Source organism: Pieris rapae, chromosome 5, assembly GCF_905147795.1.
Source record: "Pieris rapae chromosome 5, ilPieRapa1.1, whole genome shotgun sequence".
NCBI classification, from domain to species: Eukaryota; Metazoa; Arthropoda; class Insecta; order Lepidoptera; family Pieridae; genus Pieris; species Pieris rapae.
In genome coordinates, this window is record NC_059513.1 from 22,935 (window position 1) to 49,822 (window position 26,888).

At 34.7% G+C, this 26,888-nt stretch overlaps 2 protein-coding genes across 3 annotated transcripts; one reads left to right on the forward strand and one right to left on the reverse strand.

The window, feature by feature from the left end:
• Positions 1 to 1,569: 1,569 nt before the first annotated feature.
• LOC110997745 (calbindin-32) lies at positions 1,570 to 25,042 on the forward strand. 2 transcript variants are annotated; one of them, XM_022266049.2, is made up of 13 exons: positions 1,570 to 1,669; positions 5,609 to 5,935; positions 11,353 to 11,438; positions 20,097 to 20,186; positions 20,374 to 20,460; positions 20,634 to 20,690; positions 20,821 to 20,904; positions 21,033 to 21,088; positions 21,723 to 21,768; positions 23,049 to 23,060; positions 24,262 to 24,318; positions 24,667 to 24,738; positions 24,825 to 25,042. In XM_022266049.2, exons 2-13 carry the CDS (start codon positions 5,788 to 5,790, stop codon positions 24,975 to 24,977), a joined length of 948 nt encoding a protein of 315 aa, XP_022121741.1. In that variant the 5' UTR covers positions 1,570 to 1,669; positions 5,609 to 5,787; the 3' UTR covers positions 24,978 to 25,042. The 2 variants fall into 2 exon arrangements, with proteins under 2 accessions (XP_022121741.1, XP_022121742.1); XM_022266050.2 differs by lacking the exon at positions 23,049 to 23,060.
• On the reverse strand, positions 15,504 to 16,274 carry LOC110997746. Its single transcript, XM_022266051.2, has 3 exons — positions 16,118 to 16,274; positions 15,866 to 15,990; positions 15,504 to 15,787 (listed from the first exon to the last, which is right to left on the reverse strand). Exons 1-3 carry the CDS (start codon positions 16,118 to 16,120, stop codon positions 15,556 to 15,558), a joined length of 360 nt encoding a protein of 119 aa, XP_022121743.2. The 5' UTR covers positions 16,121 to 16,274; the 3' UTR covers positions 15,504 to 15,555.
• Positions 25,043 to 26,888: the final 1,846 nt, after the last annotated feature.

A 26,888-nucleotide genomic window follows, 5' to 3' on the forward strand; every position in this document is an offset into this window, starting at 1 on the left:
CCGCCAAATACTGGCACCCCATTGGACACTTAATCACACATTGCCATCGCCTTCAGGGTCCCTCATGAATTTAAAATAAACAGCCTTGGAGAGCATGTCCTTTTCTCATATAAATATCATTGTAGAGTATGGTGTACTCAATCTAAGATCAAAGATATCAGATCAAAGCGATACTTCTTGGACATGTCGTAAACAAGTTTATTATGTTTAGATTTCACACTTGCATTGATTCATTGATGTGTTAGAACTTTTGAAATCGATATTCTGATGGCATGCACTGACTGAATAAATAACGTCGCAGAATTTTCTAGAATTGCCCTCGCTACTTTTGAAAGGTCCGGTAAAATACTGAGAGAATTTCAGATCTATGTTTGGAATGTAATTTATTTATTTCCTATTTTTACAGTAACTTAATAAGAATACAATAGAAAACTATAGTAAAAACATAATATAAACATTCCAAGTAAAAACTTTAATGAAATTCTTGTGAATTCAGCCAGTGTGCAACTAAATACATCAATTATAAATTAGAATAATAATACTGCAATATCAATTTACAATGTGAGTCAAGGGATTCGCTTAGATGCCACAAGCTCTCACAACAATTTAAACATACAACCGAACTGTTTAATTAGATTGAATATTATTCGTATACAAAGAACAATATGAGTTCTATCGAGATATAAGCAGTTCGTAAAGCATATTATTTTGAGTTTATTATCTTCATGAGTGAATGATCACAATATGAGTTTGTAACTAATAAACAAACCCGTAGTGCAAAAAAGCGCAAAAAGTGGTTCTAAGTAGTTTTTTCTAAAGAAAAGTGAATTCCGACGTCTTACGTAATAAGCAAGAATAACAATAACACATTAATGCGTAGGGTTGAAAATTAAAATATCTTTATTCATGTAGGTAAGCAAGTACACTTATGAACGTCAAAAATGTAATTAATTGTAAATTTACATTTACTGCCAGTTCTCAAATCAAGGGCGTAGAACGGAAGAGAAGAACGGGCAATAAACTCTCCGCCACTCTTTTTAATCGCCTAGATTTTTCTAAATAAATAACATAATAACAATAACGTTCCAAATAACATCTTGAGTAATCAAGAATAATAAAATAAATTAAAAACAAAGATTTGTCCTCTATCAGCAGGAGGCATGGTCAAATAGGAGCACGCACTAGTATTCGTGAAAGGTCACTATTTTATTAGCTAACAAGATGAATTAATTCTTAAAGACTTGTGGGAATTGCAATGGTGCTACCAAATAGCATAGCGAGAAACGCGTAAGCAATAACACATAATTACACATTTTCAGCGTCTGTCTAGATAATAAACATCCGGTCAAATGTAAAACCTCCGTTTTCAAGGACAATTTAATCGCAGCGAAGTCTCTTTAAATCGGCTGTTTATTTTCTATGAAGCAGCTCGACGTTTACGTAAACCGACTGAATCGAAGAGTCTACATTGCCACTGAAACAGGAAACCGAGAGCGCCTCTCGAAGGTGGAGGGTTAATACACAGCTCCGCCCTCGAGCAACCCCTAGATTCATTCATTCGTGCCGTTACCCGCGAGCTAGCTACACGGCTTTTCCGATAGTGTAGCTGTCGTGTTAAATATAAACATTACTATTACTTAACAAAACACTCGAAGCTTGGGATCTAAGGGTGAGTGTCACATTGTAAAGAAAATTGACTACTTCGTAAGGGTAATACAAAATAGCATTGTTGTATTACCCTTGACTTCACTCTATTTCACAGGTGTCTGTCTGTGTCAATAGGTTTTTTGGGTTATCACAAGGTTAAACGCGCTGTTTTGCTCGTTTCCGAGTACTTTTAAATGTCCTGAATAGTTACAATAACAAAGGTAGAGATTTGCTAAAGGCTTTTACGTTCAAGCGAAAATATTGAAAGCCCAAGTTCTTCTTATTTATTTTCATTTCAATTTATTAACCTACTTTTTCTTTTAAGTAACCTACAGTTCTATCTGCTGTCTCCTTGGATTTTTGATAAAGCACATTGCGCGTGAATTTAAAGCTTTATTAAGACTTCGAAAGTTATATATAAGTTTCGCGGTCATTTGGAAGGGAAAGGCTAAATTATCCTCCGAAAAGCTTGGTGTGCTCAGCAAGGCGAGGAGTATTTCCGAACCAATTCGACTTCCTTCGAGTTTCCTTCAAGAAAAGAGCGTCCCAATTCTTAAAAGGCCGGCAACGCACTATGGAGCCTTCTGGTATTACTTAACATCAGAAGAGCCTCCTGACCGATTGCCTTCTATTACTTAAATTAAAATGATGTTCACACTTAGCACCACAATGTGTTACCAAAAGCTGATTAGGGCTCTAGTGCAATACACGTTTTGATTTACCTTACGGCAGAGTTCCATGATCAGGGTTCTGTTTACTAGAGAACTGTATCATCATGTCCTCAGCATTCTATGATAATACAATATAATTGACTAAAATATTTTAAAAAGTAAAATGCTATTGATCTATTTGTTCGATTCTACCGCCTTCCTCCCCAACTTCAAAATCCTACAATATGTCAAGGAATGACACGGTTTCATTAATTATCAGATCTATTGAAACCTAAGAGAAATTGAAGAGTAAACCAAAAATTAAAATTGAAGTAAAATTATCAGTACTTGAAAAAGGTTTAAAATAAGAAGCGGAGTTGTAAAAATGAATTATAGGAATGACCGGATTTTTACAGTAGAGCGACTACAGTAACTAGGAACCCGCCCCAACAATAAAAAGGAAACGCCGCCCGCCCTAGACTTTATACTTGAATAATGGGACTACTATTTCAAGCCACATAAAAAGCGAAAATATATTTGAATAAGTAGCTTTCGCTTGTCTAGCATATTAATTAACACCAATATTTAAGTATTCCTTTTATTTCATTAATACGGTCCAACTAGCTTTCGAACAATATAGATAAAACTAGTTAAACGTCTAGGCCTATTAAAAATTAATATCTATGAAATAATGAATTAATGAAAAAGTCACCTTGTACAGGTAATATAAATTTACGAAAACGTAACTACACTACTTAGAAAGTTGGTATCGTTCGATCCGGGGCCCATCACTTAGCAATAGCCATTCGCAACATGAAAAAGCTTTATTTATTTGAAAGCTGCAAAATATTCACTATAAATTATGTTACGAGGATGTTTTTAGAAAACTTTTCCCCGTCCCGGAGTTGTATAACAATAGAAGTTTGTCACAAGGATAATGGTGCCATCAAATATATTGACGAAGCGATGGATTTACTTAACCAAGAATAGATAAAAGCCAAAGAAAATTTAAAAAATGTACGTACCTCTACGGCTGCTTCGCAAAATTAGGGCGGAAAGAAGAAGAAAGGACCCGTCCACCGGTCTTTTGGTCACTCTTTGTATAAAAATAATAGGTACACTGTATACAAGTAGAATCGGCGTACGCACTTTGAACATATTGATCGAAATCTATGGAATAGAAGCATCAAAGTAATCTCTCATACCTTTGACTGGGTCTGAAAGACCCAATTAGTTTCAATCAGACCTTTTATACAGGCTTTTATTAAATTAGAATGTGAGTTATGTTATGTGTTGGCAGCAAAAGTATGGTAACGTGCGGTAAAGACGTGAGACCAAGATTTATTTATTTAAGAATTAGCCAAAATGCTAAATACAGTTTAAATAAAACAAAATGCAAGTTTCAATTCTACTGAATACAATTGTAACCCACCTGTGCTTGAATAATATGCTTATTTGCAATATTAAATGAACGTGCTGAATATTAAATGTGCAGTAAGCACGGGCATTGCAGTCTGCCTGCTAGCCCATTTGCCCATTTGCCTTGCAACGGCTTAACTATAGGCAATCTGGGCTGCAGCAGCTAACATACATCCACTTCGTTAATAGGCTTTGGCATTGTTTGAATTTTAAGTTTCCGTGACCCAGTCGCGAGATTATCGATTTCATATAAATAATTACGATCCCACTTATAACTCACCAAATATCGAATCTATGTCAAGTTGGCGGTACATTTTACATTTATAAGGTCCACTTCGTCGATAGTCACTAATGTAAAGCAACAATTAGTTCTGCCATTGTTATGATGGGTTTAAGTTGTGAAATCCTATACTGACTCGACGAGTCTTACGCTGAGTCCGAGTACGTGTCTCTGAATGTGGATGATGGATTTCTTATATGGCGCTTCTAAACGGGCCATGTTTTGCTGCAATTGATGGCTGCAACACATGGCCCGGCAACATTGCAAACAATGTCAGCCACACTATGCAATATTGCAGTGATGTCCCGGCCATATAGCCAAACATGTTTTGTGTAGCCACTTATGGCCGATATTGCCCCGATGGGTTGCCGAACGATCGCTAGGCTATCGAATTCAACTGCAATATTGCACAGCCAGTTCTATTGCTGTTTCAGTCACTCTCTTTGTTATGGCATAGTGTATCCTTTTCTACGCGACATGAAGTTTGCTATGAGTGAAGTGTGCCTGTTGCTATATTCTGTGTTTTGCGATCAGCTGCATTTTGACAACTACGTAAAAATGGTAACTGGTCTAACAAGACAATTACTGATTTTATTAAAGAAATACATTTGCAACTTGTTTCCATTCTGTTACTCCTGACGGCATCTGAAAGGCTTAAAGATATACTAACAATTTTATGCATTAACAGGCGACTGAAACTACACACACAGACATCAGTGCTGACCCACGTGAAGTCGTAGAATCAGAAACAACCGACACTTTGGAAGCCGTCGATACTACTCCAAAACCACGTACTAAAAGGCTCAAAATAATATTATACGCGATGCTGGCGAAAATAAAAACAAATATACTGCTACTAGATACCTATTATTATTAAATTTAAAAAGTACATAATAGTTACTACCTATGAGTAACATATTTAATAAACCTATGTAAACTTACCTTGATGTATTATTTTAATCCTTCTATATTAGCTGTTCACACCTCTGGAATAAAAGTTGAAATCTAACACTCGGAACAGTTACATAAAACTTTTAAATGAATCTCCTGTTGCTAAAAACCGTAGAGTTATCGCAAATCTCGTGATGGCGATGAAACAGGTATTGCTGTTCTCATGTTTGTATCATTTCTTTTTATTTTTGGTCCAATTTTGTTTAAGAGAAAGTCAAAGTCACCTTTTGAAATTCTAGCCAAGTTCTTGAATAATTTATTATCAAGGCTATTTATTATTACTACTAGACTCAAATTGTCTACAGTTTCACGCCTATTTAAGTAAGGTCGAATCCTCAATCTCTTCTTTTTCTGTTCTTTTAAAATTAATATAAGCTGCTGCGACAAGTGTGATTTCGTCAGCCATTGTTGCCGGCATGTGTGGCCCGTTTAGGAGTCTGCATCATGGGCCATACTATTGCTGACATATTGCAACACATGGCCCGGCCATAGATTGCTCGGCCATCATCTGCATTAAAACATTTTTGTGATGGCCGGACAATTAATTGCCAATAGTGCAGCCATCAATTGCAGCAAAACATAGCCCGTTTAGAAGCGCCAATATATAATGAACATTGCTGACAATATGTCATATATTGAAACTTATTCTGTTTTGTTTCAGATGTAAACGAGCCAGACATAACGAACGGAATCATTGACATTGATGTAATTTAAACACATAACTAATTTAAACACGCACAGACAATAAACGAAGCCAAATTATTAAGAATTAATCTGAACTCGTTATATTTGAGTGAAATTTGATTGCTAAACATTTTGAAATTTATTATAAACATAAAAATGAGTTTTGATTCGACCTCATCTAAAAAGTTTAACTTGGAGAAGGCAACGAATTTTATGCGTCAGTTTCGGGATCCTGACTCCAGGGAATTAAAGAAATTGTCTGCCAACCAGTTCATGGAGATCTGGAGTCATTATGACAAAGACGGTCAGTGCTTTTTAACAATTAGCGGAGCTCATTTCCTCTGTGAATCCGATTCTGATAGTCGAGTTATGAAAATAGCCTAATGGGACCTTTACAACTCTTGTTTAAGAAAGGTCGAATGTCATTGTCATTTATTAGTGCCTTTTTAACTAAGTATAATTCTATATAAGGTTTTAAGATTTAACAATTAACTGTTTATGATTGAGTCTTAGTACAAAGCATGATATCTTTTAAGACATAAATGCGCAGTCAAAGCTATCTTTGAATAGACACTGAGCAGATCCAACAAATCGTTGTTATAATATCGATACCTCCTAAGTATAATGAGTCAACTGACATTTTAGTAATTTTACAGGAGAGCCATTTTAAGGCAAATCGTTTATATTTTTGTGAAATCAAACTAATTCAGAATAAATTTAATGTTTTTATAATAAAGATTGAGAGCTCTTCCTTTGGTATAACATGAGTTTGCTGATTTTTGTTCTTAAATGCTATTTTATGTACATGACTTAGTATACACGGGCGGGACTCAATAGTAAAATGGTTTAACTACCAGTTATATTCATGTACGTTGTACATCAAAATCTATAGTTTACACCAACATTTTGTGGAATATGATTATCATCTTACTTTTGGTTAGTTTCGGGGTTTTTCGTCTCACTTAATAATAAAATATTGAAATTACATCACTTGACTCATTATACTAGGAAAGTTATTAGCTATGTTAGAATTTTAAACCTCAACGTATACTGGACTAATATAATTAATCGAGGCTTTTTAATTACTAATTTTATTTCTAATACCCTACGAAATTAATAAAAGCTAGGAAGAAGTAGACTCATTAACAAAAACAACGCATTTTAAGAATTATAATGTATTTTTAGTTATAACTATTTCAATTTTTAACCTTTTTGTTAATATTATTTAGCCTTACTAAATGCTACAAGTTTAACAATGCAACTAAAACAAATTATCAATGTAGTATCATTAAAGTTTCATAATAAATAAAAAAACATCAATAAAAATAATAGGAACTAAAAATAGTAACTTACGTTAAACAATATTATTAAAAATAATATAAATGTATAACAAAAATATATAAAAAGTTTAGGACGCTCAAAGGATAGCTTTAAACCTTATGGTTTATTATCAAAATGAATGAAAATTTTAAAGATTTAACGTATAAAAAATCAGTCTGAATCACTGTCATCTGCTTCATTAGAGTTTTTTGAAATCAAATTATTAAAAAATCAAATGATACTCCTTAGGAATCACCAGTGTCTTACAAAGATCCATGAAGTGTTTGTACTTATTTTGGTAAATAGGAATGGGTCTGATAAGCTAAAGAAATATTATCTATGTTAAAATTCAACTCTCTTCGATTTGGTGTAGCTTTAGGTTTTTTTACACAATCTATCTACTTGTAAGCATCATCTTGGTAACTTGTTTTATAAAATGTCCTAAATGGATTTTCTGCTTTAACAACTACTTCTGTGACTTTGTTTCAAGGCATTTTAGATCCATCATTAGTAGTTGTCCAGTTGTTTATAAGTCCTTACTTTGATTTAAAGTCTTTTATTAAATACTGTAAAGTGTCTCAGACACTTCAATAACTTTTTATGGTTTTTCGTCGGATATGGCAAATCTAAAAGCTGTATACCATTGATAAGGCGTATAAAGCATTTTATCTTTTGTCTGTCTTTCAATTAAAGCATGTATACTGTCGCCTTCATTCTGGGTGTGACCCACTATTAGAAAGCGATGGCTAATATATATGTATACAGAACTTCGAACTAGCTAACAGATACATTAAGAAAACAATCCTATTTCTATATTGGCTTCCACGGTTGTCTGACCGAAACCGGTAATCTTTGACACCTTCACCCACCGTATCTTCTATAAACTGTTGATGCCATGAAAAACAATAACCTTGTCGAGATCCCAGACTAAATATCGTGAGAAGATAAGTTTCCGTTTATAATAAAAAGTACTAACGTTCCCGTGAGGTACATTAAGACGCTTTTGATGATCAAATGCTGCTGTATCTTTTGTTTTCTAGCTTTCTCTTTTTCTTATAAATGCTCTTCATGCTTTTATTTATCTGTCTGGGTAACTTGCTTGTTATTTTCATAAATGTGACATTGTTCACAAACACCTTTTTTGGGTTTATGAAAACCTATATTGATATTTGTATTAACTGATATTTCTCGATACTGTCTCACGGTAGTCGCTTTAGAAGATTTCCCAAGAACATAGTCTTGCAAACCGATATTTTTGTAGTCTCAATATTATCTCCTTGACTGCTTGGAAGAAACTTATGAAAGGAGCATATTAACTTAAGTTGCATGCGCCCTGGCTGTCATTCATCGTATACTGAGCCAAAATAAACATGTATCAATGCGTCCCTTTTTACGCCCCGCGAACACTGATTCAACGTTATTTGGATCAGTATACAATGTACGATTTTAACAGATGTTGAAATTGATTTAGTATACGTGAAATTATCTCGGTAACTATAGTTCTTTTTAAAAAAAAATTAACACTAACGTGAAGATCATGGTTAATTATGTACGTTTATATAAAAAAAACCAAATACCTAAATTTGTTAGTTGACTCAGTATACTTAGGAGGTATCGATATAAGCAATAGTCTTGTTAAAACAAACAATAGCTTCAAGCAGACAGAAACAAACAAGTTTCACTATGATTTGTTGCGATAGCGAAAGTTTAATTCTTCCAATATTTGGAAGAATTTTGCCCTTACAAGACATAGCAGCCGCTGTAGCTAAACACTTACGCCGTGATCTTTGTGCCAGACATTCGAGAGATAATGATGTTTACTTTAGCGAGTCGAACGAAAAGCAACCTTTTCACCTTCACTTAAAAATTCCTTATAACCTTTGTTTTGTGACCTTCCTTGAACATTGAAACTTACATCTTTACGTCTCTAGTTGACTTGTCCTCCCATGAATATAGCTTAGGGTTTTTCGTTTGAAAAATATAAAGGTTGTTGTTTATAAATAGTATTAAAAACTAATTTCACTGAACACGGACGTAAAAAAAGTAGTAGTCAAGGAGGCTGGCCTCATATACTTTCCAATATATATAAACTGGTAAGTAATCGTGTGTGGTCTCATAAATAAACCGCGTGGGCCAAACAATAGTTTTATTTGAAAATGAGGATTCCATGAATTTTGTGAAAATGAATTACATATTCATTCATTTTGCCGTTTTCATTAATAATTAGATCGAACTTCAATAAAACATAACTCTTTCAGTTAATGTTGACATAAAAAAATTGCTTAGTTAATTATACAATTTTAAAATAACAGTAATGATTAATAAAAATTGTGTTTGTGTATCTTCGTAGGAAAAAGAATAAAATAATTTAATTACTTCAAAACCTCAACTATGAAAAACATACTAGAGAATAGCTTAACGGATATAGATTAAAATACATTTTTTAATAATTAGATAATGTTAATAAATTAGTACTTAAAAAGGGGATTAAACATTTGAGTCTGAGCAAAAATGTTTTTATTTAAACAGTTCACCGTGGATACCAACCGACAGGAGAGTAATTAACTCCTGGCCACCGCATACAAAGATCCAGTGTTGTCTCTACGCGAAGGCTTCCTTATGCGGGCCTACCATTTGATAGCATGAGACTGAATCGCGATGACATTGCTCTTTCCGATGGGCTTGATTCTTTGACTTTGGGTAGGAATGTTACGTCGGAACTTTAATGCGAGTGACCTGGCCTGCTCGTATACTGCTGTCCAAGAGAAAGCCGTCACCTTTATTTACATAATTCATAAAAAATCAAACCAATTCCTCTAACTGCTAAATATTTTTTTTTCTTTTCAATCACATTTTTATAAACTAGATGTATAAAGTTGCGTGCAAACAAGAATTAAATTATTAATATTCCGGCGTATTTGTTCATGTTCAAGGTTTCCTATAAAATTATTATAAATTTCTGCCACGCCATATTTCGTTTTATGTGAAATAAAGTATGACTCTTACATATTTTAAATTTGGTCTTCATAAGCAAATAAACGAATAGTGAATACCCCTTACGTATACAGTAAGTGAAAAATAGAATGCCTTACAAACAATATTTTAAACAGCATTTTATGTTTTGTGAAGTCAAAACTACTTTTTGCTAAAGTGACGTTTCTTTGATTCTTCACAATATTAAATAATTATTTATTAATCTACTATACATTTCCTTCTTAATTTTCTAATCATTGCCCTATGAAAACTATCTTTTTTGCTGCAACAACAAATCTTAATGTAAATTTAACTCGTACTGATTAAATACATATACCATTTATACTCAGTTGGACTACTGAGCTGTAAGTGTAAAATGTGCTTAAATTAAGAAATGCCTTTTAAATAGTGGAAGCGAAACTTTTCTCTTAAATTTCAATTGAACAAATAAAGTAGACCAAACGAATAAAAGAACGCAATGAGGCATAGCACAGAATCATATAAACAGTTGGAAAATCATTTTACTTTTTAATTGTATATTAAACGCTGGTAATATTTTGTTATGTCTATAAATATCTCTCATATCATATGTGTACGTCTTTATATTATCTTTATTAACGAGTAAAAGCTTATGCTTCAATAGTATTAAAGATTATATAAATTCCTTTAAATCAAAAAGAGACTTTAAAATGCACTCATGCAATGCAACCTGCATTGAATACAAATATTTTTTATTTCTATTGATTGGTCTGTTATAAAAAAAGATATATTTATTTATACACCAGATATGCAGATAATAAGATATTATTATTCATGAATCTAAACTTCTTCAACTTCGACTTCAAACGTCTTGAACATAGCGTGAAAAAATTATACGTCGCATTGATTTTGCCGTTTCGGTTGTTTAAATCGTTTAAAAATATTAACCATCAGACCGATTAAAAGAGCTCGCAGTGTGCACGTGAGCTCGCACATCACTATGGAGTCTTCGCTAAAATAATCTCAACGGTTTATAGCAATCTGTGACAGTGTCTAGAGAGAAGAGGCGTTCCGCTCTCTTCGAATGCAAGTTTTATGATAGTCTGCAATGTTTATTCTCACTCACGGCAAATGGAACCCTGAACATCTAGTAGCCCTAGACCTGCAGATGCTGAATGTTTTTCCAAGAGTACAAATCCATGATTAACACTAACATGATTTACAACATTTCTCTGTTAATCGCTGTTAAAACGAGTTACACCAGATAGAAAAGGCTTCGATCAATCCACTTACAGGCTTAGATTGACGTACATAAGTTAATTACGTTGAATTATTCAGTACTACTGTCCAAGCAAATTGTGATCCCATTGTTGTTCAGTAGTAAAAATATTTTGAACTCCATATTGATCAGACACAGCGGACTTATAAATGAATATTGTCACGTTGCAGGCAACGGCTACATCGAAGGGACGGAACTGGACGGGTTCTTGAGAGAGTTCGTCTCTAGCGCTAATTTTACTGACATCAATCCTGAGGTAAGTATATAGTTAAACGCACAAACATACAAATCCACTTTTTTTTATTTATTTCATAGTAATTTTGTACAGAGTGACGAATAAATAAAATAAAAGTACTTAACACAAGTAAACAGTTTAACTAATAAAATTATTTTTATTTTTAAGTTTATGGTTATGGTCAATTTTAAATTTATTAATTAAAATAAAAACTTTTGATGACCATTACAAAAGAAAATTGAGGTTGGTGACTTAATTATACTTAGCAATATTATGAAGAAACGAATCGTATATTATCGGATACGAGTGTAATAAGAGATAATATAATATATATTCTTAATATATATATTTCTTGTGTGCGTGTGTATGTGACTGAACTCCTCCTAAACGACTGGACCGATTTAGACGAAATTTTTTGTGTGTGTTCAAGGGGATCTGGGAATGGTTTAGATTCACAATTTTGTCCGCTGGACAATGTTTTTTTAATTAATTTTCAATTTATTAGTTGTTGTTGATTTTGGAATGTTTTACATTGGATCCGACAGACGGCGCTACCATCGCAGTGTCAAATTTTAAATAATATTCGAATTTTAATTTTAGTCTGTCCCGAAATTTAAAAAAAGTTTTGTTATCATTGTGTTATATCGTGTGTGACCATGTGCTGGATCGTTAGATATTGTCATAACATTTGAATAATAATTTTCATCAAAATGGCTTATTAAAAATTGAAATTTTGAAATTAAAGACGTGTAGACTGGACAACGTCTGTCGGATCCGCTAGTAATATATAATATCTTCTTGCTCTATTTATACTAATTTTATAATTGGAATGCATGAACGCATTCGTTCTAAGAATTCTTATCTTATCTTATATCTTTAAACGAGCAATTCTTGTATATATATATATAATTGGAATCTCGGAATCGGCTCCAACGATTTTCATGAAATTTAGTATACGGAGGGTTTCGGGGGCGATAAATCGATTTAGCTAGGAATCATTTCTAGAAAATGTCATTTTATTTGTGTTTTATCAATATATAGAATTGCTCGTTTAAAGATGTCAGTCAAATATTTTTTTTTAATTGTTTATTTCGGAAAACAAGGTTCCATAGCAAAGTTAGTAAATACAACTTAATAACTTAAATCTAAGTGTTAGTAGGTTTACATTATATTCCTACCGGAATCATTCCGCATGCAATAGCGGAACAGTGATTGAGGTATTGGCAATCGACTCGGTCCGCGATCATGCGGAGGATGCCGTTACCGCTAACTCTCACCCTGCGCACCAAGGATGCACATCTCTTGCGCATGGTGGCGTAGAAACAATCCACCCGCGCCTCAGCAAACATCCCCGATGCGCTGCAGAATCGAGGCAGCCGCAACAGCACCCTGAACGCATTATTATATTGGATACGGAAAGCGTTGTATGACAATCGAGTATATTTCGACCATAAGGCGCTCGTATAGAATGATGTGCAGAATGCTCTAAACAAGGTTATTTTCACATCTATTGAACATCGCGCAAACCTGCGGGCGATCAAATTCGCCCTGACACACAACGCTCTCCGTTCCCTATCTATATCAGCATCGTCCCTGAGGTCGGGTGTCAAAATGTGACCAAGATATTTAAATGTTTGTACAATTTTTAAGGCCCCGTATAGAGATATGGGGGGTATACTGGACACACCCTTCCACCCGGCCCCAAAGACCATGACTTCACATTTATTTACATTATATTTCAAGCCATGACTAGCCGCATACACCTCACAGAGCTTAAGGAGCCGTCTAACCCCGCAAACCGACGCATTTAGCAGCACCATATCGTCTGCGTAGCTGATATTGTTAACGCACACACCGTCCACGTGACAGCCGACACGCTCACTGCTAAGCGTCTCAATCAAAGCCTTTATATATAAATTAAAGAGAGGTGGAGAGCTCAGTTCACCTTGTCTTACTCCACACTGCATCGTATAGTGCTCAGACAAGGCAACCATCCATTTAACATTATTGATTTGGTTACCATACCAAAACTTAAATACGTTCAGAAGTTCTTGAGGAACACTTATATCCTCTAGCTTCTTCCATAGAAGATCGTAGCAAACCAAATCAAATGCTTTGGAAAGATCAAGGAAACAGGCATATTATACCGCCGTCCTCCGACGCAGATAGTATGAAACGGTGTTCTTAAGACTCAGTATAGCACCATCAGTAGACAGCTTGGGTCGAAACCCAAATTGGTTATCGTGCAAATGTAGATATTTATTTAGCTAAGTATTAAGCAAACCGTCCAACACCTTAGCCATAATAGTCGCCAACGATATAGGCCTGTAGTTAGAACCATCCGCCAAATCTCCTGTCTTGTTTTTTACAACCGGTATAACTAATGTTCGCATAAGATCATAGGGTAGATATGAATGACTTATACACAACGAGTATAGCATGGCTAATAACCTATATATATGAGAACCAGCGTACTGTATATGCTCGATGCTTAACCCATCATGACCAGGGGACTTTCCTCTTGACATAGACCATATAACGCTTCTTACATCTTTGGCGCTAAATTGAGTATTAACCCTATCACCGATGGGTACAGCACTGAGTTCGTTTCGCGACGGTCTCAGCGAGGATGATATATAGAAGTTGTCTCGGAAAAAATCAGCAATTTCTTTCGAGTCGTTTAACCCTCCGACGCTGACTGGGAGTCCCGACCTCGGCGTCAGCCTCTTTGTTTCTTTCCAAAACGAAACGAAATCTTTTTTATCATGACAAGTGGCTAGTTTTTCCATTTTTATTAAATCTTGATGGTTTTGACACCATTTTAGTCGTGATTTAAATATTTTTCTGCTTTCACACATGTCAGTATAAACCCTTCCTGATTCTGGTTTCCCGTGAAGTAACCAAATCCTAAACCTCAGCCTCGCTTCTGAGTGCGCCGGCTTCACATGTTTGTTCCAACCTATAATATATTGATTTCTATCATTACTTTTATTTTTATTAGGGCATTTCCGACTAGTCACGGCTGCCTCACCAAGAGAAATAACAATATTATTATATAATATATCAATTGCACCTTGATGATTATGTAAATAAAAACTTAAACCTGAATATAATTATCTTTATTCGATAATTATATTCATATTTCATAATTTTATAATATGTATTTTTTATTTACATTTATGTATTCGTACATAAATAATATTTCCAAAAAACACGATTTATAAAAAATAAAATTACCGAGCTAAGCTCGGTCATCCAGGTCCTTAATATTAAAGTAAAAACACTCGCAGTTTCTATTTACATCAACTTTCTTTTTTATTAAATACAATAATAGTATGACGATAGGTATGAATTCTTTAAATCTCTTTTAGAAATCAATAGCTATGCATCTCCTACCGATCCGTATGAGTCCCGTGGGACAGCCATCGCCAGCAAAGGCAGAGAATTTTGTTAGAGCCACTTCCCCACTATCGTCCGTCTTTCTTTCGCTACTCATTTCCTTCAACGGAGATGTCCGCTTTTCTGTCAACCAACTCCTCCCCTCATCTCCTTCGCTGACTTCTGAGTGTGAGCCATGAGTGTAGATTTTTGAGACACAAACACATAGTAATATAATAAGCAAAAACAGATTTAAAGTTAGCCTCATGTCTTAGCACGGCCTTAGAATGCGCACATTTTCAATAAACGACTGTCAACGTTATGATTGAAACCATTACATTGAGTCATTAAATACCAATCAAAATATTACTTTTAATTGGTATAACAATGAGTATTAAATATATCTCAGATTTTTATAATGACATACAATTGAATTAGATAAAAGATTCAGAGCAGTCGGTAAAATGTGTGTTTGGATGTGTGTGCGTGTGTCGGAGTCACTTTAGCCAAGAAAATAACTGATTCGCATAAAGTGCTGAAAGTTACAGCCCAGTTCTGCATACGAGTACAGTTAGTAGAGTATCGAGATGGCCTTCTCAGTCGAGCCGTGTTCTCGGTCACGTATTTAATATTTGTGATATTGAAATAATGTAGTGATATATTTATTAAGGCTAGATTTATTTAATCCCTATCCAAATAAAAACGCTATTCCACGTCCATTGATTTTAATGAAAGTCTTGTCTACCTTTACGTATGGGAACTATCGTCCCCAAACGTCGATGACGTAATAGTAGCCCAAACCTCTGGCACTTTGAACCCTGACTGTGGCGTAGTTGTACCCGACGCCCCCCGATGTAATCCAAGGATAAGCGTTCTGGCTGTAGCCTATTTCCGTCGCCGTCAAGGCTGCTATTCTGGTTGTGGCATTCCCACGGAATATGAAGTCCTGGTACTGTACAGCGTTGAGGACAGCCTGTTTGTACAGATATTGTCTGAAATTCAGTGTTACGGTTTAGATGTTTCGCCATCGTTTATATTGATATTGTTAAGATATCGGTATGATATAATACCTATGCAACAATCTGTCTCCATTTGTAATGTAACCCACGCTCAAGCTAGACCTGTTAGTGGGTCTGACCACTGCGCCACTGGTGAGAGACGCCACTGCCACACAAACGACTAGTAATAACTTCACCTGAAAACGAGCAACACTTAAACAACTTTGTTGGTACGCCATTTGTTCTAAAAAACTAAACAATTTCTGCAATCTCCTAACAATTAGAATCTATTCGAGATGCTTTGTGCAATAAAACTTTCCTCACCATTTCGGCACGTCAAGGGTCTGATAAACTCAACGTAGAAGTGATCGCGACGATAGCGGTCGGAGCATTATCTTACTTATCAGTCATTTGCTTAAAGCCGTGTATTCATCTTATACGTAACGTTTAACGTACGTTATTATTATTACTTCTTACAAAACTAAGTATGCTGTTTTATATTTTTGTCAGAGGATATATGTTTATATATATATTCTAATATAGGTCACAATAAGTCGGCGCGGCGTTCATTCAAACTAATTTTAATTATCTATATATATAAAAGAAAGTCGTGTTAGTTACACCACTTATAACTCAAGAACGAAAGAACAGATTTGAGTGAAAATTGGTATGGAGGTAGCTTAGAGCCAGGAGACGGACATAGGATACTTTTTATCCCGTTCGACAGCGTTCCCGTGGGACTTGACATGAAACGTCAGTCACTATAAAAAGTGGTATAACAAATAAGAATCAGACTTGGAATAATAAAACGCAAATGATAGCTATGTAATTGACGTATAATGACAGCTATGTAATGACGTATATATGACAATTTGATATTTGTAAGAAATCAATATTCAAAATATTTCTATTAAATAAATACGTTTAATTATTTTTACAATTTACAATTTAATTATAATGATAGTGCTATTGCCCATTCGTATAAACAGTGAAGAGAACTATAAAACTCGGTATGGTCGTATGTATACAGTTCATCCAAAGAATGATGAATGTTTCTATTTGTTGTTGTTGTCGAATGACGCATTTAATCGAGTAAAGGAAGTTTATGATACTTTAATGAAGGCAAACGATGATGAAAATGGTGGTTTATATTTCCTAGATGCCCTTGGTGGAACTGGCAAGACATTCCTCATGTCATTAGTTTTAGCAACTGTTCGGGCGAGATCCAACATAGCGGTTGCAGTTGCTTCTTCTGAAATAGCAGCCACATTGTTAGAAGGATGCCGTACGGCTCATTCAGAATTAAAATTACCGTTAAATCTTCAAACTATTGGAGAACCAACGTGTAATATTGCAAAACACTCAGCAATGGCCAAAGTTTTAGCGGCATCGAAAATCATCATCTGGGACGAATGCACAATGGCGCATAAACGTGCATTGGAAGCACTTAACCGAACATTAAAAGATTTACGCAATGAATCGAGATGTTTTGGAGGAGCAATGATTTTACTGTCTGGCGATTTCCGCCAAATACTGCCAGTAATTCCAAGATCTACGGCTGTCGACGAAATAAACGCTTGCCTCAAATCGTCAAATCTATGGCGCTATGTGACGAAACTGCAGCTGACAACAAACATGAGAGTTACATTGCTTACTGATAAAAAAGAAGAAAAAGAATAAAGATGTAGATGACCTGAACTACATAATGGTATGCGTTTGGTGGTTAGAAAATTGAAGAACAATGTAATTTACGCTACGATAATGATAGGAAAATTCAAAGGTGAGGAAGTTCTTATTCCGAGGATCCCGATGATCCTAACCGATATGCCGTTTGAATTTAAAAGACTTCAATTTCCGATACGTCTTGCATTTGCCATGACCATCAACAAATCACAAGGCCAATCCTTAAAAGTTTGTGGTTTAAATCTAGAACATTCATGTTTTTCCCATGGTCAATTATACGTGGCATGTTCACGGGTCGGAAGACCATCAGCGTTGTTTGTTTTTGCGCCTGATAATAAAACAAAAAATGAAAAAATGTGTATCACAAGGTACTTAAGTGAAGAGCAACCTATGTACTAAAATACAGAAATAATAATGAATGATTAATGTAGGTATTTAATTTTTTTGTATTTTTTCCAATAAAAAAACCCAAACTGCTTATTTATTGCCATTAAGGCGGAACAAAGTTCGCCGGGTCAACTAGTTTGAAATAAACATTACATAGGTTTAAATGCAAGAGATTCATATTTGTAAACAGCACTTTACTCCGGTATCTGTTGTTTTCAGCGAAAAGATGACATCATTGCATATTATCATGTCTATAGCCTCTAAAGAATACATGTTATAATAATAACTACCTAATGCATACACACAGCACGACATGATTTTCTCTTTGAAGCGAAATAATCTGTTGCGCTAAGGAAGGTTCCAGAAATGAAAGATCCTTCATTGCTCCTTCGTGCGAATATTTACACAAAGATAACGGAGACGATAAGACATCCTTTTGAAGATCAAGAGGGAATTCATTTTGTTTGCGATCAGATATCGTTGGCTTAGGTATAAATTCGTTTTATCCGAATATTTAGTAAAAGTATTGACAATAGTATGAACCTAATGTTAAATTTTGTTCAGCTTTGTTTAGTGGCCAAGTAAGCTACTTACACAGAGTAACTTATATGTTTTGGTTAAGTTAGGGAATCAATACTAGAGCGGAGAGTAATCTCTCATTGTTTTTCTCTTTTGTTTGTTCCCGGTTTGACTCCCGAAGAAAGAAAACAAGAATAAACGTAACGAAAGGTCTATTCGATCCTTCGCTTCCGTGTGGTCTGTGATTTGGCCACGTTGGAGGTTTGCCAGAGCTCTTGCTTAAAATTTCATTTTATTGCCTAGCTTTATTGGTTAAATTGCATAACACGTGCCGATATGAATGCTGATGGCAGCTGTTTCCTATGAACTTGAAATGCGGAATTTCTCTTGCCAAATCGAGATGTTTACCTTGAAACTTAGATTTTAGATCAGTATACTTTTATGTATTTTATGTAAAATACAATTTGACGTATTTTTCCAAATTTAACTTTGGTTGGGTTTTCAAAAAAAGGCTCTTGCCCAACTCGTTACTGATGATATCATCTATTAGTAAAAAAATCAGTATTTATAAATGACACATAAGCATTAAATTAGTAAAAATTGTTTTATGATTATTACAATAATAATCTTTATAGCTATATGAGCTAGTTTCATTGTTGCGCGAGCTGAGTAAGCGGAGACAAGGGGAGAGGCATCCGACCCCATGACACAAGAAAGCCCGTAGAAGAGGTTCGGCAATGAAATTGGCAGAGCTCGTGAATGCGATAGTAAGAACACGATTTGGCCTCTTGGAGCATCGCCAAATCTAAAAAATAAAATGCCTAACGTGTACATTGTATTCACACAAATCACCTTAACCTTTTTAGTGATGTGCCAGGATCTCAAAAAATATTTTCTCCGTATTTATCTATACTATATACTATAATAATATAATAATAATTAATAATAATATTATAAAGAGGAAAGGTTTGATTTTTTGTTTGTTTGTATGAATTGAATAGTCTCCGAAACTACTTGGCAGATTTGAAAAATTCTTTCACTGTTGGAAAGCTACATCATTCCTGAGTGACATAGGCTATATTTCATTTTCAAAAAAAATAGGCATCCTTACTAAAATTACGATAACATTAACATTTGTTTATTATTTGATACAATTCTAACAGATGGCGCTGAGTTAAATGTAGTTTAGGTCCGTGTCGTGGTACCAACGTTTCACATAAGTTCTCCTACGGTTTCCCTTGATTAATTTACTACTATGTAATATAACAAAAACCTTAGCCACAGCAACGCTTGGCCGAGTCTGCTAGTATTAGGATAAAATCATTAGTGTATGAGTAAAAATAGCATACAGAAAAGGTTTAGATGTCATCGTGAAGTACGATTATTTCGTTGTCTCCTATTGAGAAACGGTAAATATACAGTTGCCATAATGTAAGTATCGTTCGCTGTTATCGTCGAGAGTTTAATAAAATTATGAAATTAACTCCGTAATTATTCTGCGCCGACCCTTGACCCCGCCAAGTGCTGAAATGCTTCTGCAAAGCCACATTTAGATGCCTTTGAAAATTTTAATGAAGTAAGTATGACATGAACGGCGTCTCTGATTTCACTTAATGCAATCCCGCATGTGCATATTTCAACATTTGGCTCGATTGCCCAAAAATACAATCTTACTAACATTTAATGCTTGCCTAAAAGGATTTCCGTTTTTCAGGCGGTTTCTGATTCGATGCTGGTTGAACTTAAAGCCTGTTTTATGGAAGCCTACGACGATAACCAAGATGGCAAAATCGATATTCGGGAGGTAAGAAATAATGATTGGTGTGCGATACGCAGAAATACTTCTGCCCTCTGTCCTTGCCTTTGAGCGATGCCAAATTTACGCATATGAGTCGTGCCATATAATGCACCCAAACCAATCATATTTATTTTACCAAACAATTGACCGTAATTTGTGGGAAAAGAGGTGAAGAGAATTATTTCTTTTTCAGTTGGCCCAACTTCTTCCAATGGAGGAAAACTTTCTTCTTCTGTTTAGGTTCGACAACCCTCTCGAATCGAGCGTCGAGTTTATGAAGGTACAGACTGCAAACATTTAAATATTCTTTTGTAGTAAATTAGCTGTGGGACCTAATACCTACTTATTTTGCCTCTAAGTGAAACTAAATGCCTACTTTTTCTCGATGTCGTCGCGACGAAAGAGCGATGTTTGAGAGCCTCGGCTAATAAAATAACCTGAAAGATGTTTCAGATTTGGCGAGAATACGACACTGATGGAAGTGGATACATTGAAGCCGACGAGCTGAAGGTCGCTTTTTTTATCTATTTTATTTTATATATTATTTTATATATTAATCAGCAAAATAACAAACTCACGTTTTCACTTCTATAACATAAGATATCCATTCCATTAATAATTAAGTAAATGTGCTTTTTAGAATTTCTTACGGGATCTCTTGAAAGAAGCGAAAAAAATAAACGACGTATCTGAAGATAAATTAATCGAGTACACTGATACAATGGTGAGTTGGTTTACACACTATTTTATAACCTATTTTGTTTCTCAGTTCGCAATCAGGAATCGTTAAAATCTTGATTAGCAATTTTCTAAAAAAATAGTATTCATAATATAAAGAATATTTTTTTGCAGCTCCAAGTTTTTGACTCTAACAAAGACGGTAGACTACAGCTTTCCGAAATGGCGAAGTGAGTATTTGTGTAAATAACGTAAATTCTCCACATTAATTTACTTGTTTGCTCATATATAACATTCACGATCTATAAAACTGACTAATTTATTAGTTAGTAGTAGCTCGCTGAATCGTGTTGGATGTGAAAACCTTCTAAAGTTTTGTATGTTTGCTATTCGTTACATTTCTGCACTAAGTAATTCTTAACTTCCCCTTCTACTTTGCAAAGTAAAAATAATAAAGTTTTAAAGAAAATAATTTTTGTAACGTCTTTTCGGAAAAATATAAAAATAGAAATCAACAGCGCTACAACCTTGTAATTAAGTCTGAGCCACAGATTTCTGTACGCATTTGCGTATTATATTATCAAATGATCATGATGATATCACCTACTTAGGTGATCAACCTCCTGTGCCTGACGCACGCCTTCGACTTTTTGGGCCTAAGGCAAGCCGGTTTCCTTCACCGTTCGAGCGAATGTTAAATGCCCACATAGAAAGAAAGTCCATTGGTGAACAGCCAGGGATCGAATCTTCGACCTCAGGGATGAGAGTCGTACGCTGAAGCCAACACTGCTCATGACGAGCACTGCTCATGACGAGCACTGCTCGTCATATCGGAATAATAATTAATAAAATATTTATTTTAAGGCTTCTACCAGTGAAAGAAAATTTTCTCTGCAGACAAGTGTTCAAGGTGAGTGACGTGCAATTTCCAGCCAACGTAAGCAGCGCCATTGTTCCTCGCAAATCATTCATTTCATGAATTAATATTAATTTCCTTGCACATTTTACACTTTTTAAATATTTCCTTAGATGTAGCTGTCTTATTCCGTTACTATTTCGTTTCGCTCCTAATAGTAGGGGAGCCCAAGAGGGGATTTCGGGATTTACTAAAGCGCGGCAGATTAATATACAGGGGGACACCTTGTACCCGGTTAAGTACCTCCACCAAATATGAGGCCCATATATAAGGCCGCCCGTGAAGGATACAGGATCAGATTAGTAAAAAAAACAACAACACACACACAACAAAACACAACTTTGCTGCCCTCCCCTTTCTTTACGTCACTCTCAAATTGTCAGATTAGTGGAATATACACTTTTTAGGATGTAATTAACTCACACTACCTTAATCTGACGAGTATGTCCATGCAACAGTTTTTTTTTACATATTTAAAAATCCATAGCCGCTTTCCCCACCGATGAAAAGGTATATATCATATAACATTTTTTTCTTCTTATCGTCTAAGCTTTGCAACCCAATAGGTCTCCACGACGCTCGAGTAAATCCTCATTTAGCATCGTGGGCTCCCCTACCATAATGTCACAAGACTAGGCGAATCCAATAAATTTGCTATCAATGATGCATGTTCTTCAATTTCTTTGCAATTGCGCTTATTTAAAACGCATGATACTTAAATCTCAAATAGTTGACAATAAATATGAACCTCATATAAAAAAATAACGTATTCGTTCTCCAAACAATATTATCTCAGAACTGCTACGAGTCATTTTCCTCGAATTTCAAACTCGGCTTACGCTTGCAACTAAGTGATAAAAAGCTTGCAAAGTTCCATAAACAAGCTTTAAACATAAAAGCTCTTTCTAATGCAAAGTTGCCAGATGAGAACTTTTATCATGCATCAGATAATGAACATGGGGCATTTCTCATCATTGACATTTTGTTTCGGCAATTTCATACACCTCGCGCTTATGCCGAAATCATATTTCAATTTAACTTACATATTTCTGCCACAGCCCACAACAAGCAGAATTTTAAACAATATCTAATTAATTAATCTCTGATAATAAAACAAATATTCCTTAGTTACATTTCGTACATATTCATATTAAATGTACTAATTAAAAATTTAAATATATATTATATGTACGCAAACACCTACTATTGATTTCCCTGTCTCTCTCTCCCTCTTTCTCAATCTACACGGCTGCTTGTCTGCACAACGCACATAGGAAGGCATCGAGGTGAGTCCTCCGACTGTACTCCAAGACGTGACTAGTTTAAAACACATAAATGTCGATAAAATATATTATTAAGGTGACGTCCCTTATGGAAACCGGGTCCTTAATGGAAACATAAATATGTATCTTGAATTCAATTGTGATCACGTCCTTGAATACAAGTCTCGACTTTAAAAAGCATACTCTTCTGCTAATATTGTTTAAGAATAGCATAGGTATGCATGTCAAATGGAGATACGCTGTACTACTAACAGTTCACTCGGAGTAATAATGTTTAGTAGTTTTGTGGAGCACGTACCAGTCGAGTGCATTAGTTTGGTTGCTATGTGTTGAGAAAGTTGGAATCTTCGAATTTCCCTACCACTTTCGTCTAGACCACAATGAATGATGATGGTGCTTCGAAAGGCTATTTTTTGGTTTGGTGCCAAATATTTCCTAAATCTTGTGGTTTACCGAGATTGTATACACTCAACGATAACCGCACGAGTTTGGGTAATTGGAAAAAATTTAGCATGCCTTAGTTTAGAATACTTTGTTGTCTAGGTATATGCCTAGGGGATATAAATCACTTTCGCAAGAGAGACCACTACGACTTAACAACAACAATATTTGAAGTTTTGCAGTGAGATAGATGTCTGTGCAATCATTTTTTCTAAACAATCTAATTAAGGGAAAACGCACTTTAAAAAGATAAAAATTAGGTAAATATCTATACTTCTATACTAATATTATAAAGAGGAAAGGTTTGATTTTTTGTTTGTTTGTATGAATTGAATAGGCTCCGAAACTACTTGGCAGATTTGAAAAATTCTTTCACTGTTGGAAAGCTACATCATTCCTGAGTGACATAGGCTATATTTCATTTTCAAAAAAAATAGGCATCCTTACTAAAATTACGATAACATTAACATTTGTTTATTATTTGATACAATTCTAACAGATGGCGCTGAGTTAAAGGTAGTTTAGTTTAGGTCCGTGTCGTGGTACCAACGTTTCACATAAGTTCTCCTACGGTTTCCCTTGATTAATTTACTACTATGTAATATAACAAAAACCTTAGCCACAGCAACGCTTGGCCGAGTCTGCTATATTTAATATCGTGCTTATAATAAGTACATTTTGCTGACATTATATAATATGATTGGGTCAAGATTAGCGAACGATTTTACAGATTTTCTTTCATATCTCGTTGATATGTTCACAGGGTGCCACTAAGCTTACTAAGGACGACATCGAAAGAGTGTTTTCACTTTATGACAGAGTAAGTGACGAATGTCTATTTGAATTGTCTATTACACTTGGCCTGTGACCCTCGTCTCTCGAATCAGTCTTTTGCAAACCCCTCGGTGTCAGTTGTAGCAGGCTGATCATATATCTTCAAGCTACGATAAGCATCAGGAAGGGTACCTATTCAAAAAGGAGCCCTAGAGCTAAATGGGACTTCTGTAGGTCAAAACGTATTGGATTTGGATTTTGACATTGGAATTGACATTTGAAGTGACAGTTTGTGGTAAATCTCGTTTCTGGATCTTACCGAAATCGTCTATTATTTAGACAAAATATTTGTACGACGATCCTAAATTTTATAATCATCGAAAACTATTTTTAGGACAATAACGGATCTATAGAAAATGAAGAGTTAAAAGGATTTCTCAAAGACCTCTTAGAATTAGTAAAAAAGGTGAGTTTATTATTAATGGGTGGACTTTGTTTTCTATTTCCTTAACGTCGAACACTGTAAGTAACAAGTACATTTGGCATTTTCAGGACTACGACGCCCAAGACCTGCTAGAATTCGAAGAGACCATTCTCCAAGGACTGGAATACAGCAGTGAAGGGAAAATAAGTAGAAAACAATTAACAATGATACTTTTGGCTCTGGCGAAGCATAATCAAGAAGAAGAGCCGGCTACTCCATAATTGAATACTAATATCGTTGCCAGTCCGTCCCACAGTCAATTCACTTGGCCTTTTCATAGCCTAGATGAGGTGCCCCAAATCTGATTTACTGAAGCTATGAAAAGGCTTCAGGTAGAATTAAATTAGCTTCAAAACATAATGTGTGCTTTTTACAATAGAAGACGAGGCTTAAATAATCAAGCTCAGTGTGCTAAACGTTTAGTAAGTATTGAAAGCATTGTTATACCCACCCGTGGACACATATACTGAATGTAAAGAAAAGGATATAAATATATATATTAATTATTATTCAATTTCCTAACTTGTAAATGTAAATACTATGCAAAGAGTTCATCTTTGTTATTAAAGTTATTTAGAATTACCATAAGATATAAGCCAAAGTCAATGCCAAATATTGTATAAAAAAATAGGAATACCCCAATTATTCATCTCATTTCCTGTTAATCTATTATTCCACAGTTTATTTGGCAACTTTGCGATGATTTTATTATTGACTATGACACAGAATTTATTCTGAGCCCAGGGATAAAGTGATATTTTGTATTTAATTAAATTTAAACCGACTGGTTGGAAGAACTAATATTAAATAAGTAGAGAAACGTAGATGCAATCATTATCTGTTACGTTTCTTAAAATGTTTAACTCGTAAATACTTAATGTTTTCGCTTTAATGACACTGGTTAACAGTACTGGTGCTACGGTGTCCAGTAATGTTAAACAAACGATTCCTCTCTTTGCTTTGTACTTTTGAATATCTCTCCAATAAACGCCGTAACGTGTCCCGAGTGAGGCATCGAATTTCTTAATTTTTTGAAAAAGATCAGGCAAAACGCACTTTGCTGCATCGAAGTCTCGTAGTAATAAACCAGGCATGACGTGGCTCTCGTCGTAAAGATGACCAGTCGTATAATATTTCACAATTTTTATTTTTATATAATTTTTTTGCAAACAATTCAATACAGATAAAGAAAGAAAGATCGCCAGGAACATGTAGGTGAAATAACGAGACATATATTACAATTTTGTTCTGTTCGCATATTACCTGTATATAGTTCATTGTCATCTAGTCCTTCTTAACCTGTAGTGATATTGTATTCAGACATGTATATTAAACTAAAAAGACAACGCTCGTACATTGTGACCCTACGTCCAGCCGAGTCTCGCCCCTTGCCTGTCACGAACTCCCGTTTTGCTGACAAAATCGACATTTTTAATAATAACAATTGAAAAAACTGAAAGATCATGCTGTATTTATGTATTTGCGGTTTATTTACGCGGTTATCTACGTGATATTTAGAACCAATGGGCGACCGTGACGTGTTTGGTAACTTTTAAAGATTTCTATGCTTTGCAGCTATTGTAGAAATAATACCTAATATTTTGTTGTTAGAAATTGATGTGATAGTAAAGATAAATGTATTTAACTATAAAGTGTTAATTTTAATATAAATGTGCAAAGACTAAAAATTAATAATGCAAATAAAGTGTTTATATTTATAAATTTTATTTTATTACCACTTGTTGTAGGCGTAAAGTTATTCGATTAATCAATTCATTCAAAAGTTCAACTCTGCTAATGCAGAGCGTTAACAGTAACTAAACTACGTAATATTATATTATAATAAAGTTTATAATATCATGATGACTTGAGCTAAAGGAAGCCAGATTGTTTCCAGGTTAAACAAAAAATACTAAAAATAATTTTTGTTTTCTTACATTTTAAACCTTCCTGCTTGTAAAGTTGTGTAGTGGCACACACAGTGGTATTTTAGGGAGCCATTTAGATCCCTCGCATCTTCTAACAACGCGACCCAACGGTCGGAGCGGTTCGTAATACATACGATACAATATATATTTTTAAGCCGCCCAAAAATATTTAGTTATCTATTTCATTACAATTATTCTTACTTT